At 34.6% G+C, this 26,036-nt stretch overlaps 1 protein-coding gene across 1 annotated transcript in view; it reads left to right on the top strand.

The window, feature by feature from the left end:
* Window positions 1-266: 266 nt before the first annotated feature.
* The window catches only part of LOC106878775 (catalase), a 48,586-nt gene continuing 22,816 nt past the window's right edge, over window positions 267-26,036 (top strand). The window contains exons 1-6 of the mRNA XM_014928104.3: window positions 267-374; window positions 17,370-17,541; window positions 19,954-20,064; window positions 22,820-22,950; window positions 23,763-23,813; window positions 24,223-24,402. Coding sequence (XP_014783590.1) covers window positions 318-374; window positions 17,370-17,541; window positions 19,954-20,064; window positions 22,820-22,950; window positions 23,763-23,813; window positions 24,223-24,402 — 702 coding nt within the window. The 5' untranslated portion in view covers window positions 267-317. The remainder of the gene's footprint in view (window positions 375-17,369; window positions 17,542-19,953; window positions 20,065-22,819; window positions 22,951-23,762; window positions 23,814-24,222; window positions 24,403-26,036) is intronic.

The raw sequence follows: 26,036 nt of genomic DNA, 5'->3' as shown, positions 1-26,036 counted from the left end.
TGGCAGCCAGGTCTATTTATTTTTCTTTTAGTAAAGACTTTCTATGTTTGTCTAAACAGAACATATTTTTAAGAAATCTATCTGGAATATCTTTAAGTAGATATATAGTTATTTATCATTTATTTATTTTTTAAATTTTTTTATTCTTTTTTTTTTCCTGACACCGTGTTGAATATATTTTAGAACGTCAACGTTATCAGTGTTCTAGTTACGTCCCCTGATCTCCTGTAACCTTTTTATTTACTATCTGCGAAGTGGTAAGCTTCAGTCAGCAGCTTCTGTCCCATAACAAACAAGCGTTCATCGAACTTTCAATCATGGCCAACCGAGACAAAGTTAGTGACCAACTTAAGCGGTACAAGGAAGATCATCCGGTAAATATATTTTGTAAAGCATTTTGAAGTTTTATCAACGATGTCTCTTCACAGGTGTATATAATATTCATTTGTTTTTATATAGCGAACCAAATTAGGACAAATGTTACGCCTCCTGCACTTCAACTACTACACTATTTTTTTTCAATTTTTCCACCGGGTGCGGATCTATATATTAACCTTTCTATCTCCGTTGTTGTTTGTTTATTCAGTTGCATGACCGTCTTGTTTATTCAGTCGCTTTGTGGTAGGCTTTTGATCAAAGAAAGGTGTTTCATTTGTGACCATCTCGTGTTTTTGTATATAAAAGCTACACTGTTAAATAGAGAGGTGAATGCAATTTGAGGAAGGTTTGGCTGCCATTCTTAACACAGTCAGAGGACCGCGTGAAGGCTCTCTTGTTAGCTCCTGTCTCCCTAAGTGGTCATTGTATGCGTTATAACGGCAACGCATGATCGTTCATATTCAATGTTGTCGTAAGCGTTGTCTTAATAATCTCAATACCTTTCCGCCATGAAAGAGTTAACGTCAATGCAAAATTATTCTGGCTTTTATTTAACATAAAGGAGACTTAAAATATATAATAAACTATAGTAATCAACACGTACTTTATTCATAATTTAATATTTCAATTCGCGACCACTTTAGGTTAAGGGCAGTCCTTAAGCTTTTTATAGTCATGGCTCATTCATAATTATCAAATGTCGTTTTGCATTTTTTATTTATTTTTTTAATGCTATTATTGGTTTTTCTAAACAAAGCTCACTCTTGAAATATTGCCAAAACATACTTTTGAGCAGGGCAGAAGATATCTTACGAGTTCGATAAAATAAAGTACCAGTCAAGTACTGCGGTCAATCTAATTGATTCGTCTCCCTATAGCATTTATACGAAACCTTCAGATAACTAACCAGAACAGTGGGCTGGCAGAATCGTTAGAATGTCAGACAAAATGACCTTAGAATATTTCTACGATATTTCTACTGACTCCACTTTATGTTCTGGGTTCAAATCCTGCTGGGGTCAACTTTGCCTCTGGGGGTCAGTAAAATAAAGTTCCAGTTAAACTTTGGGTTGTTTGTATTGACTAACACCCTCCTCACAAAATATTGTTTGCCTTGTATTTTGCCCATCGCTACGTTCTGAGTTCAAATTCCACCAAGGTTGACTTTTTCTTTCATCCTTTCAGGGGTCGATAAAATAAGTACCAGTTGAACACTGTCGTCAATGTAATCGACTCATCCTCTCCCCCAAAATTACTGCCCTTGTGGCAAAATTTGAAACCATTACTATTACTATTGCATCAAAGCCAACTTGGTCTTTCATCCCTTTGGGGTCAATGAAATAAATACCAGTTGAGCACTGAGGTCAATATGATCAACTAGTCCCCTATTCCAAAATTTCAGGCCTTGTGCCTTTAGAAGAATGGATTATTGTTATCAGGAAGGCGAGAAGCTGCCAGAGTTGTTAGCACACCGGGTAAAATGCTTAATGGTATTTCATCTGTCCATTACATTCTGAGTTCAAATTCTACCAAGATCAGTTTTGCCTTTTGCCCTTTCAGGATTGATAAAATAGGTACCAGTGGAGCACTGGGGTCAACGTCAATGACTTACCGCCTCCCTTGAATTTGCTGACCTTGTGTCACAATTTGAACCCGTTATTATTAAGAAGGCAATGAGGTGGCAGAACAGTTGGCATGTTGGACAAAATGTTTAGTGGCATTTCATCCGTCTTTATGTCCTGAGTTCAAATTCCAAGGTCAACTTTATCATCCTTTTGGGGTCGATGAAATAAGTACCAGTTGAATACTGGAGTTTATGTAATCAATTGTCCCTCCCCACTAAGTTTTAGAAAGCATGATTATTATTATTACTATTATTATTACAGGAAGCACACAAAATTGTTAAAACATTGGAATAAATGTTAATCCAGATACTCTCATGGAATGTGGCCAAATGAGGTTTATTTTTCAACATAGTCCTCCTGGCAGTCCACACATTTTTTCTGTCAGTGTTGCTGTGCTTGGATCCCATTGGTGAAGAAGCTTTCATACCGTATGTTCAAAAAAAGTCATCAACAGTAGATATGAAGTCATCATCACTACGATACTGGTTCCCAGCCATGTGGTTTTTCATGTTGGGCAACAAATGAAAGTCAGATGGGGAACAATAGGGAGGGTGATCAACCAATTCAAAGCCACAGTCATGTACAGCAGCCATCGAAACCAAGGATTTGTGTGCTGGAGCATTGTCCTGATGAAACAAGACCTTTTTCATCAGTTTTCCTGGGTGTTTGATCTTGATAACCATTCATAACTGCCTTAGCAAGCTAGCATAGTACTCTCCATTGATTGTGTAGCCCTTTTGAACATAGTCAATTGATACAGTGCCTTTTGCATGCCAAAAAGCTAAGACCATCACCTTCTCTGCTGATGAAATGATCTTGGTCTTCTTTGAAGTAAATGAGCAGGGTTGTTTCCACTGCCTGGATTGTCTCTTTGTCTCTGGCTCAAAGTGATGAAGCTAGTTCTCATCCTGGGTTAGGAAACGTCTAAAGAAACTAGCTGGATCTGCTTCAAACAATATCAGATTTTTCCCATGATGTGATCAGCCTGGAGTGTTTTTAAACAGGTGTTAGAAGATGTGGCACCCACCAAACAGAAACCTTCTTTATGCCAAGTTCATTGTGCAAAATATTCTCAACTCTCTCATGGGATATACTAATAGCATTGGTTATTTGATTTATAGGCAATTGCCTGTCACCCATCAGCATGCAGTGAACATGATTGATGTTTTCCTTAGTGATGACAGTTGCAGGATGTCCAGACCTTGGGTGATCTTTAAAACTCTCCAATCCCTTTCCCCTAAATTCAGTTGCCCACTTTTACACTGTTTATAAAGCTGGAGCATCATTTCCTATTATAGCAGTCATGTCTTTGGAGGTTAAACCTTTTTTCTGCAGGTACTTGATAACACAATGATGCCAAATTTTGTTCATTTTCAAGAGAAGTCACTGCAAGTTACTTTTTAAGTCTTCTTTGAACAGTGAGATGTCAGTTTACCTGGAAAAAAAACAATGAAGTTATTAATAAGAAAGATTGAAATTAATGCATGCAAGATTTCACAGCTATAGCATCACTCTTTTATAGTCAGCTTAGGAACTTTTCAGCCCACCCTTGTATTTGTTCTGGCTCTTTATTCTCAGGGTTCAAACCCCACTGTAGTGAACTTTGTTTTACATTCTCCCTCCTCCTGGATCAATATCATAAAGTACCAGTTAAGGACGGGGAGGGATGTAATTGATTGCATCCTTTCCCCTCAAAAATTGCTGGCCTTGCACTTAAATTAGAAATAGTTGTAGTGTTGTTGTAATTGTTATTATTAAAAGTTATATGGCAAGTTGGCAGAATTGTTAGCATGCTGGACAAAATGCTTGATTTTGTCTGTCTTTATTTTCTGAGTTCAAATTCTGCTGAGGTTAACTTTACCTTTTATCCTTTCAGGGTCAATGAAATAAGCACCGGTTGTGCACTGGGGTTAATGTAATTGACTTGTCCCTTCCTCCTAAATTTCTGGCCTTGTGCCTTTAATAGAAAGAATTGTTATTAAAAGGTGGTAGATTGGCAAAATTGGTAAAACATCAAACAAAATGCCATCTTGGGTTTGTTCTGGCTATTTACACTCTTAAGATCAAATGCTCCCAAGGTCAGTTTTGCCTTTCACTCTACCAGGATTGATTAAATAAAGTACCATTCGAGTACTGGGGTAGATTTAATTGAATAACACCTACCCAAAAGTCAATGTTAGAAATTTGTCCAAGATGCACAGAGAGCAAGAGAAGCTTTCTGTACACACGTGTTCAGTGTCCGAACACGACTGGCTTGTGGAATTATGTCAAACAGCTGTTGTCACATGATGGACAAATCCAGCTGTCAGCCAAAGTCAGTGTGAAAATTACTCTGCTGTCCTCCTTCAATAGGACAGCAGGCAATTTTCCTCTTTAACCCTTTCATTACCATATATATTTTGAGATGCTCTGTGTTTCTTTCAATTAATTTTAAATATAACAAAGAATTCAATAGAATAACTTAGTTATCATTAAGCTAGTGTTAGGAACATAAATTGTGACTAAGGTTTGGTGGAAGATTTTAATTCAGAATTTTTGAAAACAAGACATTTGTACTACAGAGCCAGAGACGGTTTCAAGTGGGTTAGTATCAAAAGGGTTAAGATGACTATAGTGAAAGAAGCTGTGTGATGGGCAAGGCTGAAAGAACTGGAACAGGCACTTTCTTCTTTGGTCAAACCCTTATTGACTTTTCCAATTTTCCCTTCGAAAGGAAGATGAGGCTGGAGGGAGAGGTGTTCTCCTGCCATGAAGGTGGGTGACTGTGGCAAAAATGGCTTGAATGAATGAATCTAAGAAAATACCAATCAGTTGGAAAACATTTGGAAGAAGGTACTAACCATTAATGGTCAGGGGGAGTTTAGATTTGTTTTGTGTAACTTCATGATGGGCTCTAGTTGGAGCCCATCATATCAGGAAGACTTTATCATCCATGTACTCATGTATTTGTATACTGTGTATAGATCTCGTTCTTATCTTTTTCCTTCTTCCTCATCCAGTTTTATGTAAATCCCTTGGGACGATGTGTTAACAGAATCAATACAGCAATGAAATAAATAGTTTACAATATTTGCTTAGGTCACTTTATGTAGTGTGAGTTTAAAATCTTACTGTAACTCAAAAACTGAGAAAATAGAACAGCTACCAGTAATTGAACTTGTCTAAGATGCTTGCTGAGTGATTAAGTCATTTGACATGCTCTTGTTCAGTATCTACATGTTGTGGATTTGTGGATTTATGTCAAACAACTATTATTTAGCGAAGGTTATAGCAAAATTTTATGTCTGCTATTTCATAAAGGACCATGTTGCTTGCTTTCTAATTTCACTTTCAGCAAGAATATTTTACTTGCCATATGTGTTGATAACAATTGATACCAAATTATCATTTGAGGAGCATATTTCACCACATTTTTTTCAAAGAGTAGTGCTTATTTTTCCAGAACATAAGTAGTTTAGATGATTGATGGCTAGCAGCTAGTATATGAGAAAATCTCTTTTATCATTGCTTTGTCTTTAGTAAATGGAATCACTGTAATCCCACTGAGATGTAATTGTATGCAAACAATAAAAGTAACATGTTAAACTAAATGTTTTACTATATCTAGTTCAGTATTTTATATTTCTTTGTTCAATACTCTCCACTATACATTTTTTGGACTAGTAATCTCATCTTTAAAGATGTAAAACAATTTTTACAATATTTACATCAGCAATGTTTTGAGAGATTTGGTTTTCAGTTGTCTTCAGGTGTCATTGTAGCAAGCTGGATATGTAATAGGAGACTCTGTTTTTAAACTAAGGATAGCAATGTACTGATCCACTTGGCTACTCGTGCATATATGTAGGGGTGAGAGCATAGTAGAATTCAATCTGATAAAATGTAAACATCCAGGAATAAGATTCCTAAGAAAGGTTAGTGATCAAATCAATCAAAAGTGTGCAGATGTATACATAAAAGACATTTTTCATGTCTAAATATTAGGAAATAATAATCTTAAATAAGGTGGTAAGCTGGCAAAATTGTCAGCACATTAGACAGAATGCTTAGTGGCATTCTTTCCATATATTTACATTCTGAGTTCAAATTCCACTGATTGACTTAATTTTTCATTGTTTTGAGGTCAATAAAATAAGTAGGTCAAGTACTGGGGCTGATGTAATTGACTCCCCCAACACCTCAGATTTGCTGGCCTTGTGCAAAAATTAGAATGAGTTATTTAATGAGTTAAATGATGGTAGTAGATCGGAAGAATCATTTGGGCATTGGAGAAACTGCCTTGTAGTATTTGTTTCATATCTTTATGAGTTCAATTGTTGCCAAGGTCAACTTTTCCTTTCATCTTTCCAGGTGCAATAAAATAAAGTGATATATATAGGTGCAGGTGTAGCTGTGTGGTAAGAAGTTTGCTTTGCAGCCACATAGTTCCAGGTTCAGTCCATTACATGGCACCTTGGACAAGTGTCTTCTTCTATAGCCTTGGGCTAGCCAAAGCCTCGTGAGTGGATTTGGTAGACAAACACTGAATGAAGCCAGTTGTGTGTGTGTCTGTCCCCCACCACTACTTGACTACTAGTGTTGGTGTGTTTACATTCCCATAACTTAGTTTGGCAAAAGAGATTGAGAGAATAAGTACCAAACTTAAAAAGGAAAAATACTGGGGTCAATTCATTTGGCTAAAATTCTTCAAGGCATTACCTCTGCATGCTGCAGTCTAATGACTGAAACAAGTAAAGGATAAAAGATAACACATCTTAAATATTCTAAATAAAATATTGTAAGTAGATGGTATTATTGGTTTGTTTATTTTTTACTGTTATGTATCCATTTTTCCATGCTTACATAGTTGGGTTCTGTTATGCTAACTTTGATGAATATCCTTAGTGTTGCTATCCATCCAACTGTAAAGTAGGTGTAGTACTGTTCCCCCACCTTGATCAGCCAAGTAAATTGAGACAAAGACAGTTATGGTGTTCTTTGCTCAAGTTCACAACATATTATTGGATATTGTAAAATATTTGAACTATGATCATTAGAAAGTTGTCTTACATCATAACTTCATAGCCACTATGCCTCCAGTGTCTATTGTATCTTCTATGGATGTACCCAAGGATGCAAATAACAATAATGTGAAGTTGTAGTTACAGTAATAAGATATATCATTTATCATTTAAACAGGTCCTATCTAGCCAAAATATTCGACCTGTTTTATGTTTAAACTGACCAAGTCTGGCCTCTCACATCTGTCCTACAATGTCATTCTAAAAATAAACAATCACATAATTGATATCTCAAAGTCACAAGATAATAATTAATTCAAAACAATATGAATATATAAGCATTATATCTGACAAGGTATCTGAATACTAAAGGGTTAAAGCAGAGTTTCTTTATGTGAGTTCCACAGAAAATGTCTGGGCTTCTTCAAGATTATGTGTTTTTTAATAAAATTTAATAAAAATTTATTTTATAAAACAAATGTCATGTTGTCATGGTTTTTTTATACAAATAAACTCTCTCTCTAAAGCATTATTTCATTTAATGTCATTTTAGAATTAGGATGGGCCTGACGCTTAGGATGAAAAGTAGACTATGACATATGTGTGTGAACTGCCATGCTACACGGCAGTGAAACATGGGGCATCACTGTTGAGGACAAGTGTGGGCTTGAAAGAAATGAAGCTAGTATGGTCAGCTGGATGTGTAATGTTAGTGTGCATACACAACAGAGTGTAAGTGCCCTGAGAGAAAAGTTGGACATAAGAAGCATCAAATGTGGTTTGCAAGAGAAACCACTGCGCTGGTATGGTCATGTGTTACATATGGATGAGGACAGCTGTGTGAGGAAGTGCCACTCCCTAACTGTGGAAGGAACCTGTGGAAGAGGCAGACCCAAGAAGACATGGGATGAGATATTGAAGCATGACCTTCGAACATTGAGCCTCACAGAGGCAATGACAGGAGACCAAGACCTTTGGAGATATGCTGTGATTGAGAAGACCCTGCAACTAAAGTGAGATCACAGCCTTGACCGATGTCAGTGTTACATGGCCAGCTCATTTAAGAGTACCCTTGATGCGTTAGGCAATATGGTATGCTTGAGAAGACCTGTTGAGTCAAGTAAAATCAAAATCGCAGCTGTGGCCAGTGTTCCCTAACTGGCTCCCATTCCGGTGGCACATAAAATACATCATCCAAACGTGGTTGATGCTAGTGTCCCCTGACTGGGTCCCATGCCGGTGGCACGTAAAAAGCACCATCCAAACGGGATCGATGTCAGGCCTGCCTGACTGGCTCCTGTGCCGGTGGCACGTAGAAAGCACCCATTACACTCTCGGAGTGGTTGGTATTAAGAAGGGCATCCAGCTGTAGAAACATTGCCAGATCAGATTGGAGCCTGGTGCAGCCACTGGCTCTCCAGACTTCAGTCAAACCGTCCAACCCATGCCAGCATGGAAAATGGACATTAAACGATAATGATGATGATGATGGGGAGGTTGTCTGTAAAATATAGATATAGGGTCTACAATTTGGTGGAAATCATATAATGGACTCTGCCTCATAATAAGAACTACTGGCTGAGAATAAATCTAGAAGAATCTGATGTCTCAATAAAGTCTAAATAATAATGACCCAGAAATCTAAAGAAAACTATGTAGAAGTAATGCAGTGCTTCTTACATATGGCATTCTCTGGTTTTATAATTTGTTAACTGCTTTTTCTCTGTAGAAAGCTAATTCACCCAGAATATGTAAGAAATTAGCAAATTATTAATTCTCTTTTTACATTGTAAGAAGCTCTTCACTCTATTTCTTATTGCTTTCTTATATCACAATGCTTAAAGTGAATTACCACACTCTTCTTATAGAAACCTTAGTTTATCTGCTAAATAAGGTCTACTTACATTGGCCACTAGCACTCTGTTGGTTATGGTGATGAGGATTCCAGTTGATCTAATCAATCGATCAGCCTGCCCATGAAATTAATATACAAGTGGCTGATCACTCCATGGACATGACATACATACTCTTAATGAAGTTGTCAGGGAAATTCAGTGTGATACAGAATGTGACAAAGCTGACCCTTTGAATTACAAGTACAACTTGTTTTTGCCATGTAAGTGGACTGGAGCAATGTAAAATAAGGTGTTTTGCTCAAGGACACAACATATCTCTGGGAATCAAACTCATGACTTAACAATTGTAAGCTGAATATACCAACCACCAAGCCATACACTTTCACTACATTGGCAACTCACTGTTTACTGACAACATTTGACCGACATGCAATTCATTGATAAGTAAGAACCTCCTTAAAGTGACAAAAATATCATGGTTGTGCTGAAACAATGAAAAGGGTTATTGTGAACTATGAACCTAATGAGTCCATTGTTCCAAATTTAAGAGGCTTAGCTTATAACATCTCATTTTAGAAATCCTTTCAAATTTTTATCAATGTTTTCGTATTTTTTTAAATAAATATTTTGGGTAATAAGTATTTACTACTTATAACCTTTATTGAAATAATATTAGTGAATAATTTACCACAGGTGAATATGTTAATTGGTTAATTGCTTGTAGGTGGATCATTGGCTAGTAAATTGCCTTCAGCAAATTGCTGTCAGTGATTTTCTCCTGTAACCGTTTATATAAAACATGATAATAGATAAATCAGATTTTGTGTAAATAATAAGATTTATACATTTGTCTGAAATCAGATTAAATCCATTACTTTTTAATCTTCTCTCAATTTCTCTACTTAACATATTGTTCAGTACATTGAGAAAAAGTTACATGTTCTATTGCAAATCATTAAGATAGTAATTAATTTTAATTTCATTAAAGCTGCAAAAGAAAATGTGACTTAAATTTCGTTTTTAAATCAGTCACTTTTAGGTTTCAGATTTTATTGTCATATTATTTGTTCATACTGTGCCAGTTCTTTATCAGTTTAGTTGTCACTCTTGAACTCTATTCAAGCTCTTGAATTAATAGTTGCATTATCTTTGAACAATTGCATTCAATAGATATGAAGATTGTAAACAAGGTTTCAGATTAATAAAGGAGAATGTAGAACTTGCATACTATGTCAAGGACACTTATGACATAAATATGGTGTCTCTAACTTACAATCAAATTTGAGTCATTAACTTCCCTCTAAGACTGAAACAAAGTCACAGAATTTTACCTTTTACAATTCATTTTTTTATTTTTTTGTACTGATTTTACTATATTTTGTTACCATAAAATTTTTATGGATTAATTCAATATGAACCAGGCGCAGGCATGGCTGTGTGGTAAAAAGCTTGCTTCCCAACCACATGGTTCTGGGTTCAGTCCCACTGTGTGGCACCTTGGGCAAGTGTCTTCTACTATAGCTTCAGGCCAACCAAAGCCTTGTGAGAGGATTTGGTAGACAGAAACTGAAAGAAGCCTGTCATGTATATACACTGTATGTCAAATTATTAGGCAGCTCAGTTTTTTCGCAATAACAGAGTATTTTTCTGCTGCATGATAACACCCATCTGCATGTACTGTACCAAAATAAATCTGATCCCCCCATATGTAAAGAAACAACAGCTATTTTTGTTAAAGGCATCATTTTTACCATCCTAAATTATTAGGTAGATCTAATAAAAATTCTGATTATGCAAAAACAAACATTTATTTAATGCAACAATTAATTTTTAACAGCAAACATAATCATAACAGACTTTATAATGAACATAATAATATGTTTGAATGGAAATAATACAAGAAATATGATGTCATAAAGTTCTTAATGATGGATGTATGATCCTCCACATGAGAGAACATCCCTGATGCATTTATCCATTGAATCTGTCAAGGTAACTATTTCATCTGGTGTAATACTGTCAGCAGCATCCACAATAGCTTCCTAGAGTGCATCTTTCATTGAAAACTGCCGTCCATCTTGATATATCTTCCTCTTCAGAACACTCCATAGATTTTCAATTGGGTTTAAGTCGGGTGAACATGCTGGCTACTTCATTAAACGTTATCCAGAGAAGCCTAATTGCTGTAGGTATTCCAGAGATTTATTAGCTGCATGGGAGGGTGCATTATCTTGCATGAATACCAGCGTTCTCTTTAATGAAACTTTCTGCTTTTTCAACCATGGCTTAAAATTGTCCTCCAAAAAGGCAACATAGGCATTAGATATCATCTTAATTCCATCTGGAACTTTCCAAGGACCAACCAACTTGTCTCCAATGATGCCAGCCCAAATCATGACTCTGCCCCCCCCCCCTTTGTTGGAGTCTCAAACGATGAGGACGATTTCTGCTAATTGCAACCCATCCTTTGCTCCACCCATCTGGTCCGTCTAGGGTAGTACAGCATTCATCAGTAAAGACGACTTTTGAAAAATCTATCTTCATGTAGTCTTCTGCCCATTTGACTCTATTTTGTTTATGAACAGCCTTCAGAAGAGTCCTTGTAACAGGTTTTACGTTCTTGGCTACCTGCTTCAGGAGGCAACACCTGGTACATTTCGAAATGTCTTCACCACCACTTTAAACACTTCTCAACTAGTCAGACCTGTGTTCTTCACAACTTTCCTCGTTATATGTGACAGGGTACGCCTGGAAACAACCCTCAATTTACCCTTATCAGCCCTCAAATGGGCAGCAGAAGACTCCGCAAATTTCTTCACAGTTCAATGATCTCTTCCCAGGATCTTTGATATTTCCAATGTCATTTTTGTTTTTCCACATTCTGAGATGATAGTGGACTTCTCATTTGATGTTAAATCACGTTTTTGACCCATAATAACACTTTTATGTTAATAATTTAGGACAGTAAAATTGTTGCTGTTTCATAAAAATGATTGCCATTTGTTTACATCTATGCGGATCCAATTTATTTTACTACAGTGTGCGCAGGCAGATGTTGCAATCATTCAGTGAAAAAATATCTGGATTTAAACGAATAAATACTCTGTTATTTCGAAAAAACAGAGCTGCCTAATAATTGGATATGCATTGTATATATGTATATATATTTATGTGTGTGTGTCTTTGTATCTGTGTTTGTCCCCAATCATCACTTGACAACCAATGCTGGTGTGTTTATGTCCCCAAAACTTAGTGGTTCAGCAAAAGAGACCGATAGAATAAGTACTAGGCTTACAAAGAATAAGTCCTGGGGTCAATTTGCTTGACTAAAGGTGGTGCTCCAGCATGGCCACAGTCAAATGACTGAAATGTGTAAAAGTGTATGTTCATCAATATGTAATTGAAATATCATTAATACCACCAACACTTATACCACTTTATTCTAAAATTCATATAACCAGACAGATTTATCAAAATTCTGAAACCTAACAGAAACCAATTAAATCAAAAGAGACTCTCCTATGCAAACCCTTAAAAATTCTAGTAAACATCATCGTTGGTATCACCTACCCATGCATGCCTCTTTCAGCTGAAAGCTTCGATCTTGAGTGCTGGAAGTTATCTGCCTTCTCCCATTTTTTCTAACAAACATCTCCATAATTTTTACATACATACATGCATAGCATAAACACAACCTTGTATATAGATGACATTACATTTGCTGCCTCCCACCTACCCTATACATGACTCCAACTCTTTATTGACCTACTAGAAACCTGGTTGGAAATTAATTAAAAGGCACCAGCTCTATTCTTATCAGTGACACCAAAGAATATCAAACAATCAATTATCAGATTCAAAAACATGAATACATTACATACACAAAAGTCAAATATACTAGGAGTAACCTACAACACCATTCTAGTATTTATTATATACATTGGACCAGCAAAAGAAACTATGTGGTTGCTTAATCTGCTAGAAATAGAAACCAGATCACACCCTGCTATCTTATAAAAGTACACAATGTTGTTCTGTGTTTGGGATAAAGACAGATGGTCATGGCTAGGGTGACTTCAAATATGGTCTGCTCAGTCAAGGTGGACTTGAGAATGAACATCTACCACAACAACAACCACAACACTCATAGAAGTCATGGTAAAAAAAGAAAAACAATGCACAAATATACTTATTGGCATCACATTTTGCCAACACACAAAATAAAACAGTACTGTGCATAAATTACATTAAATCCATCATGAATTCTACATAACTTCCTGTGGCCTCCAATCTCTTTAATAAAGAAAACAAAACAGCACATTTTGTATTGTCGCCAACAACACAAAAATTACTTATACAATGAAAACAAAATACTTTAAATGAAAGGTCAACATGAGGGGCACAGTTTTATGTCATAAGTTCCAACCCACACAATTGCTGTCATTGGCTCAGCCCCAGTGCACAGCACCATGGGCAAATGCCATCTATTACAGCCCTTGAATGGATTTCATAGGCAGAAATTGAAAGAAATCCATCATGTGTGTTTGTATGTACCTTTGTCTTGACATCATCATGTGATAGTTGTAAACAAACATCACCATCAGACAAGATCTCATTCATTTCTTGTTTTCCATGAAAAAACATGTCTGTCTTTGAGGAAAATTTTTTTGTTTGGAAATAGGTGAGAGACGGTGACAGGAAGGGCATCTGGCTATATAAAGCTTGCTTCAACAAATTCCATCTGATCCATTCAAGCATGGACAAGAACACATTAAACAATGATGATGATTTGTGTGTGGGTTCCATAAAAGTGAGGGGACAGCCAGCAAAGCCAAATTTAGGTTGCCCCACAAATGAATGCTCTCTAACACTAATATAATCACTGCCTTGAAATTGTAGACAAACATTGTAAGTGTAACTGTCCAACCACACCAAATATATGCAACATAAACAGTAAAAAATAAATACACTCAAGCCAAAGAGGGCACTTCTATATGACCACTTAATCTATAGTTTCAAGATAGAACTCACGAATGCTCCAAGATGTATCATCAGCGATGTTTCTGAGTGATGTTTCAAGTCCCAGCTTGTATCTCAGTAATAGCAAATCACTAGTCTGCCCTCTTTATCCAAAGCCACCTAGCAGCCTTCTGTGCAGGTTTAATGATTGAATTTATGACCCTCCTCTTTGCTGCACCAAGAACTCCAAATTCAACCAGGACCTTGTAGAATGAATGCTCCACAAAAACCTGGCACCCTACTATCAATTTCCCTCAAATAACACCTTTCAATCTCAAATAAGGAAAATACATTATAAAATGTATATTATTAAAAAGACAGGATGGCCATGGTTTGAACGACTTTGATCATAGGTCTGGTTGATCTGGAATTAAACAGCAACCACTAATACCACTCAGTGGTTTTCTAGACATCACTAAAGAAGGTAGTAGCACTTATTGCCAAGATTAAGCAGATAACAGGTTGGTGTAAAAAGCACAGTGGGTTTCATTGCAAGAAAAGGACATGATGAACTTTGGGATTGTATTATACCATTCAGCTGATGAAAGTGATATTTGAAATCCTTCATAACAATTTTTATCAGCTTCAAGACTTTCAAAAGTAGCTCAATAAATCATAATTTCAGGTGTTAATCTCTAAATTTATGCAGATGACTCAGTAAAAAGTCCTGCTCTTTTAAATCTCTTATCTTTGTTCAATCTGACTGACATCTGAATTACATGTTTTAAATGGTACATGGCTATTGACTGAATGGACTTGTCCTTAGAATCAGTATTACTTGAGTCTTTTTTGAGCAATTATGGTCAAGGGCATTTCAATCTTGATCATATTGTCTCTTTTCATATTTCATGAACTACATAGCTTAATGTATCCTTTCCTTTTTAAAGACCATGGAGTGTGTCTCAAAGGAGATTTGGCTGCTATTTTTAGCAGGTTAAAAGATGATGTATAGGCTTTCTAATTTTATTTTTTATAATTTCTGGGTGTCCTTCCCTTTGCTATTACAGTGTCATAAAATGAGATAAATATTCTGAAATGTGCTTACTTTAACATCCAGTGATGCAGTGGAATATTTATTGTACTACTTCAGTGCAATTTTTTTTTTATTCTTTCATCAACAAAGCTTTTGTAACAGATTTAATTCGAAGATATACAGTTATCCCTATTTCTGAAAATGTAGAAGAAATAAAAATTCAGTTTTTTTTTTTTATAAATATTTATTCCAGTACTTGACTGATTACTAATAGACAAAATAAACGTTTTCAAATATATATAATAATTTAAATGTATTGTTTGTTTGTGGCAGATACATAAGTGCAATAAACACTAAAATCTCACAGGAAATAGATTTTCTGGAATGCCTAGGTGGATCCTTAGAAGTACTAGATAGTTTCTATTACTTGCTGAAAATATTAAATTTGGCAAAATCCATTACATGATCAATCAAAACTAGACAGATTTCAATGCAAATAAATTATAGTATGATGGATAAAAATTCTCTTACTGTATTTTTCCAACTTACAAGTCAATGTATATAATAGAAACATGTGGAAACCTTGAAACAATATCTCTGTCTTTCCAAGGCAGCAAGCTGGCAGAAACGTTAGCACGCCAGGCAAAATACTTAGCGATATTTAAGTACCAGTTGCATACTGGGGTTGATCTAATTGACTGGCCCCCTCCCAAATATTTCAGGCCTTGTGCCTAGAGTAGAGTGTCTTTCCAAATCTTGCTTCATTTCACATGGAATGTTTGATCCTCCCAAAGTCATCTTGGTGTATAAGTTGACTTACCTCTCTTGGCTATAAATTTTGGTCTGTGAAGTTTGACTTGTATGCAGGAAGATATGGTTCTTTAAACCTCTGGGGATAACTTTGAAGAGAACTCTTTAATTGCCAGCTTGAACTAGCTATGAAACTTAGAGACTCTCACTACCCCAACCATGGGCCAGAAACTAGAATATGCAGAAACTCTAGTTGCACATCCAATCTAGCTAACCCTTTCAGTCCAAAAGCAGCCTCTTGAGCTTCCCTCTTCCTCACCTGATGTCACTTTTCGCTTTACTTCCAGTCATGTTCCTCAGCTGCTCCTTTCCACTTGTCTGACGTCTTCAGTGTATGACCCATTATGCCACATAAATGGCAAAGGATGCCTATTGGGGCATTAGTAAACAATATGAATATGTAATGCAAATGGTTTGTGCATGCTCAATGAGAATACTGTTGTGAAATCTTGAGAAGAAATAGATAAATATATTGCATATGATCTAGAGATAGGGTAAAGAAGACATGGGTTTAAGTCATTAGGACAGATTTTTAAAAATTTGAATTTGCAGTTAATTACCATAAGATTAGGATAAATGACAAGGTGCATGTTAACTAACTTAAACCAGTTTGGAAAACATTAAATTTATGTTGAATTTCTAAAACTTGTTGCTAAATAGATTTTCTACATTTTGACTTAACATCAACCCATTTGCAGTGCCAGTGTTTATTCTTCATCTCTTTGAAATCCCCCCTGCTTTGATGGGTCTGCAGCTATCTTTGTTGCTTATTAATTCTTCTATAAAAGTTTTCACTTTTAGGGAATCATTTTACTTTTTGTTCCATTCCTTCTGATTCTTCATCAGCATATATTTTTAATCTGCGTAAGATGTAGGAGTTAAAGAATAGTAACTGTGGACTTCAGTGATAAAATATTGACATGTCCCTTAAATAAAAGGAATTAAATATGAACTTATAGCACTATAATATATCGATAATTTATCACATGCAGTGTTGTTAGTATTTTGTTTTTGTTTTTTGGTGGTGGGGCAGTCCTTTAAAAATTAACAAATTATTACAGTTTTTCATGTGTATTTAGAATTTGGAATATTCAGAATTGTTTCCTGCTTTTGGTTTTTGGTTTATTCTTTGTTATATCAATTCTCTAATTCTATTGCAAATAATATTAAGCTAAGATAACATTAGCAACATACTGTATTTGATGGCATAAAAGACACATGGGTGTACTAGAAGCACCCCAATTTTCAGTAGCGCATAATCAGGAAAGTAAGCTTTTAGTGCATTAAAGCATGTAATGTTTAAAATAATTTAGCAGTACATTACAAAACATTATGAAAGTACCTTAGCTATATTAGAAAAGATTACTATATATAAAAAGTAAGTTAGCAGTACAACTGAACACAAAACAAAAAATCATGATAGTGAAAATATCCATCAGGGACAAAATTAGCTTACAGGAGGCCCTATTTTGCATAAAGGATCCAAGGTGACTTTTTGAGCCAATTCTTTTGGAAAATATGTGAGTCTTATATGCCATCAGATATAGTAGTGATTTGTTACATTTAACAAATAAAATCTTTATTTCACTTAATTAAGTTGTAGTATTGCAATATTTTGTAAATATTTTGATTCAATATTCTCTCAATGAAACAAACTTCTTTTGTACCAACTAACAATATGAATTTGATAAATCCCAATTGTTTTTAGAGAAGTGAAACAATGACAACTGGCACCGGTGCTCCTGTTGGGAACAAAACTGCTTCTTTGACTGTCGGTCCAAGAGGTCCAATTTTGTTACAAGACTTTGTGTTTACTGATGAAATGGCACATTTCAACAGAGAAAGAATTCCTGAAAGAGTTGTTCATGCAAAAGGAGCTGGTATGTAAGAAACCCATAATATTTCAATTATAACATATTTTATTGTAATTATATTTTCAAGGCAATAAGAGATAGAATATTGGTCTATTTCAAGTGACATTTTCAAAAGCTCTGGCATCTGCTCACAGAACTAAGGCCTATAGAATTAAGTTTGCTGTTCAAATACAACAAAATGTTTACAGTAGATCTGAACTCAGGACCATTAACTTTGAACTTGTATCTCATACTATATTCACTTGGTCAATGCTTTTCAACTATTGCAACATTAGTTATTTTACCCCTTCCAAACAACACTATCTGAAATTTTATCAAATAAAACAACTTAACACTCAATACTCTCTCTCTCTCTCTTTCTCTCTCACACACACACACACACTCAATAAGCTAAATCAAATATAGTCGTACAAAACCTTTTCCTTTAAATAAATTTATTTAAACAATTTTTTCCCAGTTTTACAATTACTTTTTACAAAGTTGCAATTGTCTTTGTTAGAATTCCTTTCCTACCACTAGCCTTTCAATTATCCTTTCTATCAGAGTAGAATCTGATTGCTAGTCAGAATGAGCTAAGCAGCATATGTGCATTGTGCAGAGGTACAACATAATGGCTGCACTATCAAGGGGTGCACACAGCATCTTAACCTCAAAGCATTTGAAATTGTAATTTGTTTGTATAAAGAAACATTTTGTAAAAGTTTAGGCTGACAAACTGTTGTTCTGCTACTGTCTAAATATTTTATGTCATATCAAATACATCATAACAATTTAAGAGAAATGCCTAATAAATTTCCTGTGCTGTGTTGAAAACAACTTTTGAACTGTCTTGTGTGGTTAATGAGAGATTGCACTGCCAAACTCATGAATCTGGGTTCAAATCAAAGCTCAGACATTTAATTTTGTTTTTACATTATACTCATCAATTATTTCTTTATTTTTATTGAATACTAATTGGAGGAATTCTATCCTAATTTTGATAACTGACAATAAATGTGCAGTTTCTTATATATATATATTAAACAAACTCTTTGGCAAAATAAAGAAATATATAAAATTAGATTAAAATAGAACTAATGTGATTTCTGAATAACATATCTTGGTTTTTAGAAAATGTACACTAACTATGTGTGTTATAAAACAGTTGATTGAACAAATAAATACTTATCATTGAAACCAACAGAGATCCACCCATCCTTATATATATATATATATCTCCATTGACAGGCCACTAGTATTTATAGAGTGTTAAACACTTTTGGTATGCAAATTAGGGACTCCTTCATAGAGTAACTGCTGCATTTATTGAGTATATAAACAGTTTGGCTGCTTGTTTCTCTGGAGACTGTCAGAATGGTGTAGAACTGCTGATGAGAACCCAATAAGGTTCAAAAATTGATTAAGGTTGAGAAATGGCTAAAATTTGCCCTGTTTATAATTATACCATATGCTATATATATATATATATATATATATACCACAATTAGCAACATCACAGCTCTAACAATTATGAACAATTTGTGCAGTGTGCTGATTTTGTATAAACCTTGTTGCTAAATAGATTTTCTACATTTAACATCAACCCATTTTGTTTAGTGCCAGTGTTTATATTTAATCTCTTTAAAGTTCACCCTGTTTTGGTGGGTTGGATGGGTCTGCAGCTATCTTTGTTGCTTATTAATTCTTCTCTAAAAGTTTTCAATTCTAAGGAATTGATTTACTTAATTTCAAGTCATACTTGTTGTCCCATTCCTTTTGATTCTTCATCAGCATATATTTTTAATCTGTGTAGGAGTTAGAGCCCAGTGGCTGTGGACTTCATCAATAAAATTTCACGTGTCTCTTAAGTGAAAAGAGTTGAATATGAACTTATAGTACCATTATATTTCAATAGTTTACCACAAATTCTCCAGGTTGAGACACTACTTCTCTGCCTTGTGAGATTGCGGCTCCAGTATGATAGGTATGTTTTAGAATGTTGCAGGAAAGAATAACAAGATGGATTCTTCAAGCCAAACCTGCTGGTAGCTGTCCTAGTGGCAGGCTAAGATCAAGATATTTGGATAATATCCATAGTCTTGGTTGGCCATGCTTGGGAGCCCTGCCAGATTGTATAATGAGGGTTGCTTCTGATAGGATCCTCTGGAGGAGGTGCCTAAGGACTCTGCTCTAGTGTCCTTCCCTTTAATAGAAGATGGACAATCAGAGGGCACAAATTCATGTCGATTATAAATTTAGTGAGAGACAACTATTTAGAAGAAAAATTCTAACCAAGACTGTTTCATATGCAAGTTTTCTTTATCAAAAACAAAACAATAAACATTTACTTCCATTTTATTCACTACCATTTCAGAAACAGTTATTTGTGAACCAGATACATATTTATATAATGGAATTGTTTTTCTTTTATTTTTGCAGGAGCTTTTGGTTACTTTGAAACTACTCATGATATTAGGAAATATTGCAAAGCAGCTCCTTTTCAGACAATTGGTAAAAGAACAAAAGTTGGAATACGGTTTTCAACAGTAGGTAAATAAAACTAAGTATATTTTCTGCTGTCATTTTGCTATGATTATTCAGGACTTTATCTTGTCATTTTTCAGTTAAGAAAATGTTTCAATATTAATTTTTATTGTAATATTGTTATACAACCTTTTTAAATTCAACCCTTTAGCACACAGATTACTCTGTCAAATGCAACGCTTATTTATTTACATTGTGTTGAATTAATCATGTATTATCTCCTAGCTTTGTGATTTTAATGATGTAGATTGACATTGCAGGGTAGGTTTGGAGGCCAGATCTGGTCAGTTTGAACATAAAACAGAACATTTGGGCCAGATATGACTGGTTTAAATGCTAAAAGGTTATGGCCACTGGCAATACTCATGAGTTCTCTAATTATACACTCTGTTACTATCAATAGTAGATGTGAAATATATAAATGTAATAATACCTAGATTGAAATAATTTAAATTACTCAAAATCTTCAATCTTGTTTCCTGCTCTAAACTTGAAAAATTTAATGAATCTATGCAGTTAGCTTTGATATTGTTAGCATGATAAAAAAACATTACAAATATAAATGGTTACATGTATTTAAATAATATAAACAACATAAGTAGTGAGTATTTATTTGTAATAATAACACAGTTTGCATAAAAGAAAAACACAACTCAAAACTTCTATGTTCATGTGGGAAAGTATGAAGCTATGGTATACATTATATTATTTAATCATAACTTACCAATAATAGTATTATAGATTTCCAATGGGCCAATCACAAGTTCACTGCCTTTCTGATAGCAGGAGTGACAAAGAAGTGTTTAAGCCAATGCAAGAGGCTTCAGTCATAAAGCATCACTTTTTTAGTTAGTTGTCTCACTGATTTTTATATCCTTACTTATATGAAATGGCAAAAAAACCAAACAGAGAGAGAGAGAGAGAGGGTAACTATAGATGACTGCTTCGAAACCTTCAGGTTATAAATCCACATTTATACCAATGGTAATTGGTGCATTTGGTTTTGTTGGTAAAAGCCTAAGTGACAATCTGAAAAACTAGGGTTTGCAGAAAAAGAAACCAACCAGCTAACACACACATTACAAATATAACCTATAAGCAAAATAGTAAAATTAGGCAAGACTTTTCCCAAATTCAAAATATGACATTGTTTTTGTTATCTGCATTTCAATGATGGAGTTTTGTATCTTTGTTAAACATCAGCACCTTCCTCACAGAAAGACTTCAAATAAATAAAAATAGGAGAGAACATACATACATACATGCATGCAATTCTTCCTATAGGTATGGAAAAATGTATGCATGCAAGCAATTCTTCCTATAAGTATGGCAAAATAAAATGTTGGGTTTCATTGTTTTAGTAGTGGAAACTGTGCATTTACAAGTTTTGGCCAATTAAAGGTTATGGTTGAATAAAACTTCCCAAAATCCCATAAATTAGGGAATCAAACCTAGAGCTCTGTGATTATGCTGTACCTATAGGAAGAATTGAACTAAGTAATGCAAACCAAGGAAACATAAGACACTTTTAAATTTTTGCTGTTCTTACAATAGCAGATTATATAATTCTTTTTTATCAGTTTTCAGTTAGGTCAATCGAGCCATTAAAAGTTGAGATAAAGTTTGATGTCAGTAACAGAACAACAAATGATGATTCTTTTGTTGTTTGGGATCTTTGGGGTTTGACGGGCAACAATTTTTTTGTAGTGTTTTTGGTACCGAAACACTTTCAAACTTCGAATATTTGTATATTTTGTGGTATAGAACACATAAAAAATTTTGTATTCAAAGTTATTTTATGTAAAAAATTGTCGTATTTCGGTAATTTCAACCAATCACTGACGTCTATTGAGGTGAAAACAATTAATGCCGTAACGGTGTCATGGGATCTTTTCCCTTGAATAAAATTAGTCCCGTTGTTTGTCAACAACTACAACCCTAACCCTAACCCTAACCCCAACTCTAACCCTAAAACCCTAACCCTAAAACCTGAACCCTAACCCTAAAACCCTAAACCCTTACTAGGGAATAATGATATAATTAAACAGGGAATAACACACTTGACACCGAACAGCAGTAAGTGTATTCAGCTGAATAGACGTCAGTGATTGGTTGAAATTACAGAAATACGACAACTTTAACATAAAATAACTTGCGATGTACAATTTTTTGTTAAGAAGGTTAAGAGAAGTTGTTTTATATGACACATTCTACCAGTATCCCAAGTTTGAAAGTATTTCGTTAAGAAAACAAATGTTGCCCGTCAAACCCCAAAGGCCCGTTGTTTGATACAGCAATGACTTTGAAACTTACAAATTCTAGTGCATCCCCACTCCGCACCCCAAAATAGTTATATTTCTTCCCTTCTTTATGAGAAGATAAAATAGTGTTTGTGTCCTTATAATTCTTCTTCCTTCATCATATGGCTTAAAATGTTTGAAACTATCTTAATTTTTTTAAACAGTGTCTGCCCTTTTTTGATCTTCACTGTCACAACCTATGAGAGGTGAGCTTAATCAGTACATTGGTTCAGGGCCTATGGATCCGAGAAGGGATACTATCATTTTCTGACAGGATGTGAGAGCCCCACCAGCTGGGGCTGAAAAGCAGCCTCTTCATACCACCTAGCAAAATTTTTCTTGGAGTCCCTGCTGTGAGTTCCACACTGCAGGAAATACTGATCCACAGCTCTGGTTGCATATAGAAAAGAAAATAGTGTTTAATTTCTTTGTAATAAAAATTATTTATTCTTAATTTGTAGGTGGTGAAAGTGGATCAGCTGACACAGCCCGAGATCCCCGAGGATTTGCAGTTAAATTTTACACTGAAGATGGAAATTGGGATCTTGTTGGCAACAATACACCTATATTCTTCATCAGAGATCCAATTTTGGTAAAGATAATTTTCTAAAAAATATCTATGGATTTTCAGAACCATTTTATTAATTTCAGTGTTGCTCATTTTTAATATCCCTTTTTAAAAATGAATCTATTATCTCTGTTGAGTCATAATTTATGATCTCACTCTGTTTCAAATCAAAGTCCTCACTGAGCACCCAAATTTATTGCCTAAAATTAGCTATACTACGTTGGCTATATTATTTATTCAATCATTCTAAACATAGAAGTGAATTAAGTTAGATGTGAAATAAAATCAAATGTATGCTAATACTGTTTCTATGCTGTTATCATAAGTGCTCAGCAAGTCAAGCCTGCTATGTCTGCCAAGTTTTCAATGCAAGTGTCATTTCCAGTTGGCCTATTTCATTTTACTCAATCATCATATCTGCAATTTCTGACAGTAGCCAATAAATAATCTGACAAGAAAGGGCTCTGCCAGGCTGACTTACACCTTATCACTCCTTGAATACTGAGCTTGAATCCTGCTACGGTCAGCTTCGCCTTCTGTCCTTTGGGGGTTGATAATATAGGGTAGCACCCTAGCACTGGTGATGATGTAATTGACTTCCCTGACTGACCTGAATAATAATAATAATAATAATAATAATAACAACAACAACATCAAAAAATACCTTAGGAATGAGAACCCGGGTTCAAAATTTCCCCCAAGACACCTGATGAAAGCTGGAGGGTATATCAGCCGAAACACTGTGTTAACAACAAAGAAGATGAGGACAAATATCCATCAAATGTAAATAATGTATTATTGTTATTATTATTTTATTTTTATTTCATTTTTTTCAGTTCCCCAGTTTTATACACACACAGAAAAGAAACCCAAAAACACATTGTAAGGTAAGTGTTGATCATAAATTCATACCCACTGATTTCAACAAGAGAAAGAGACATACTGCCAGAAGTGTTAGAACATTGCAGCATTTGTTCAAGGTCTCTGAGCTTTAATTTCAAATCTTGCTGTAGTCAACTCTGCCCTTTCTTTTAATAATTGATAAATAAAATATTAGTCCAGGGCTATGGGTTGGTGGTACTCTTTGAACATCTGACAAGATGTTACGCAGTATCTGTTCCAGTTATTTGCATTCTGAATTCCAATTCATACCCCTCTCTAACTTTACAAAGTTTCATAATATATCAAGATTGATGCTTAGACATCATCAAAATTAAAATGTTGCCTTCAATAAAACACTTTTCTCTCTGGTAAATTATTTTTGTAAACTGAAATATTTTCTTTTTTTTTTTTAAGGATCCAGATATGTTTTGGGACTTCATTACTCTGCGGCCTGAAACTACTCATCAAGTATGTTTTCTGTTCTCTGATCGTGGCACACCAGATGGCTTTCGCAGAATGAATGGTTATGGAAGTCATACATTTAAGATGGTCAACCAAAACAATGAAGCTGTCTATTGTAAATTTCACTTTAAAGTAAGTTTTGATTCTTAGATTTTTATCTGTCATTTCCAGTACATTACAATGGCTCTGCTTCTGATCTGAAGCAAAACTCTGCATACCACTTCCATCCAAGCCTACCTGATGCACCTGTTTCTCCTCTTTTTATGACCCTTGCTGTGTCTCATCTCTGTTACACCTTCAGTTATTTCATTAATGCAATCATTTCCCTCAAACTGGAATCCCTGACACCCATGTTTCTTCTAAATGTATCAAAGTTCAACTTATCAAAGTCTAAACTGAACAGGAACCACATTCTGGGATGGCTTACAAAGATCATTGATGCTGTCTTACTTATAACTAATAAACTTCAAAAATATAAATGAAAATAAAATACACTGTTATTTTTTTTTTTTTTTTTGAATTAGTTCCAACTTATGTGAACTACAAAGCTGTGTATGTTATTGATTTTTCTCTATAATAGAGAAATGTCAACTTTTATGATAAAGTGTCAACATTTTTAGAAACTGCTAGCAGTCATGCAAGGGTCAACTATAAAGAGTTAAGATAAAAGAAACAGTTAATAAAAGAGCTTGAGAAAAACAGTAGAATTGATACCAAAAATAATTAAAATACCATTCATTTTAATGACATTTGCTGTTATCTTAATACAAAATAACTGGGCAATGTCACATGTCAGTAATAGTACATAAAATGAGACCGCTACAAAAGAAATAAATACTTCACAAAAGACAACCAGCTGTAATTCCTTTTAATAGAGCTCAAAAACTCTTGTCAGCATTAGAAGATGAAAGCTATTTATTCAATATACTACAATAAAACAATGAGAGATTTTTAGTAGAATTTCATTAAGTATTTAACTAGTTTCAGTTAGATTTCAGTATTCCATTATAGCAAATTTTAAAAGTAAGTTGAAAAGCTTATATATGCAAGGAGTTTAATCTGATTTTCATTGTGAAATCAATAAAAACAATGCATGTTTGTAACCTAAAGAACAGAAACTTATTAACAAATAATGATAAACATTTTTTTGTTTTACGAGAGTTGAATCATTTGATTTATACCAAAGTAGCCATAAAGCATAAGGAAAAATGAACATCATTAGAATGTGTTAATTATTTTATTTTCATACCTGATTATTTTTGTATATCTCTAATCAAAAGTACTCTTAACCTGGAAAGTAAATCATTCACCTCTATTTAGGCTTTGACTACCTTTAGCAGAGTCTTTTGCAAACATTCAGACTAGATCTCTGGTGTATGTGTGGCTTTCTCCTGCAGCAACTTGTGCATCATAATTTCATACCCTACCCATTCTTATCATGTTTCTCAGGTGGCCCTATAAGGGACATAGGTGTTATCCTTTCTTCTCTATATAAGCCATACCAATATTTACAATAAATAAATACATTTTCGTTGTTTTGATACAATCCATAAATCCAGACAAGATTGATTAAATTTTTATTTCTTCATCAGTTATATAAGTGGAGGAGGTGGCCTGAGTCAACTTGAAATTTCAACTCCAGAACAGTGAACTACTGGATCTCTCATTTAGCCTCCTTGCAACACTATGATCAAGTTACTAAAACAATAAAAATGCTAAATCAATTGAGTAATGTATTAAACATATGGTGGACACTAGTAGAAAAG

Source organism: Octopus bimaculoides, chromosome 2 (genome assembly GCF_046866305.1).
Source record: "Octopus bimaculoides isolate indiv1 chromosome 2, ASM4686630v1, whole genome shotgun sequence".
In the NCBI taxonomy this organism is placed as follows: domain Eukaryota; kingdom Metazoa; phylum Mollusca; class Cephalopoda; order Octopoda; family Octopodidae; genus Octopus; species Octopus bimaculoides.
Note: the sequence above shows the minus strand (reverse complement) of the source record. Positions and strands in the feature narration are given on the sequence as shown.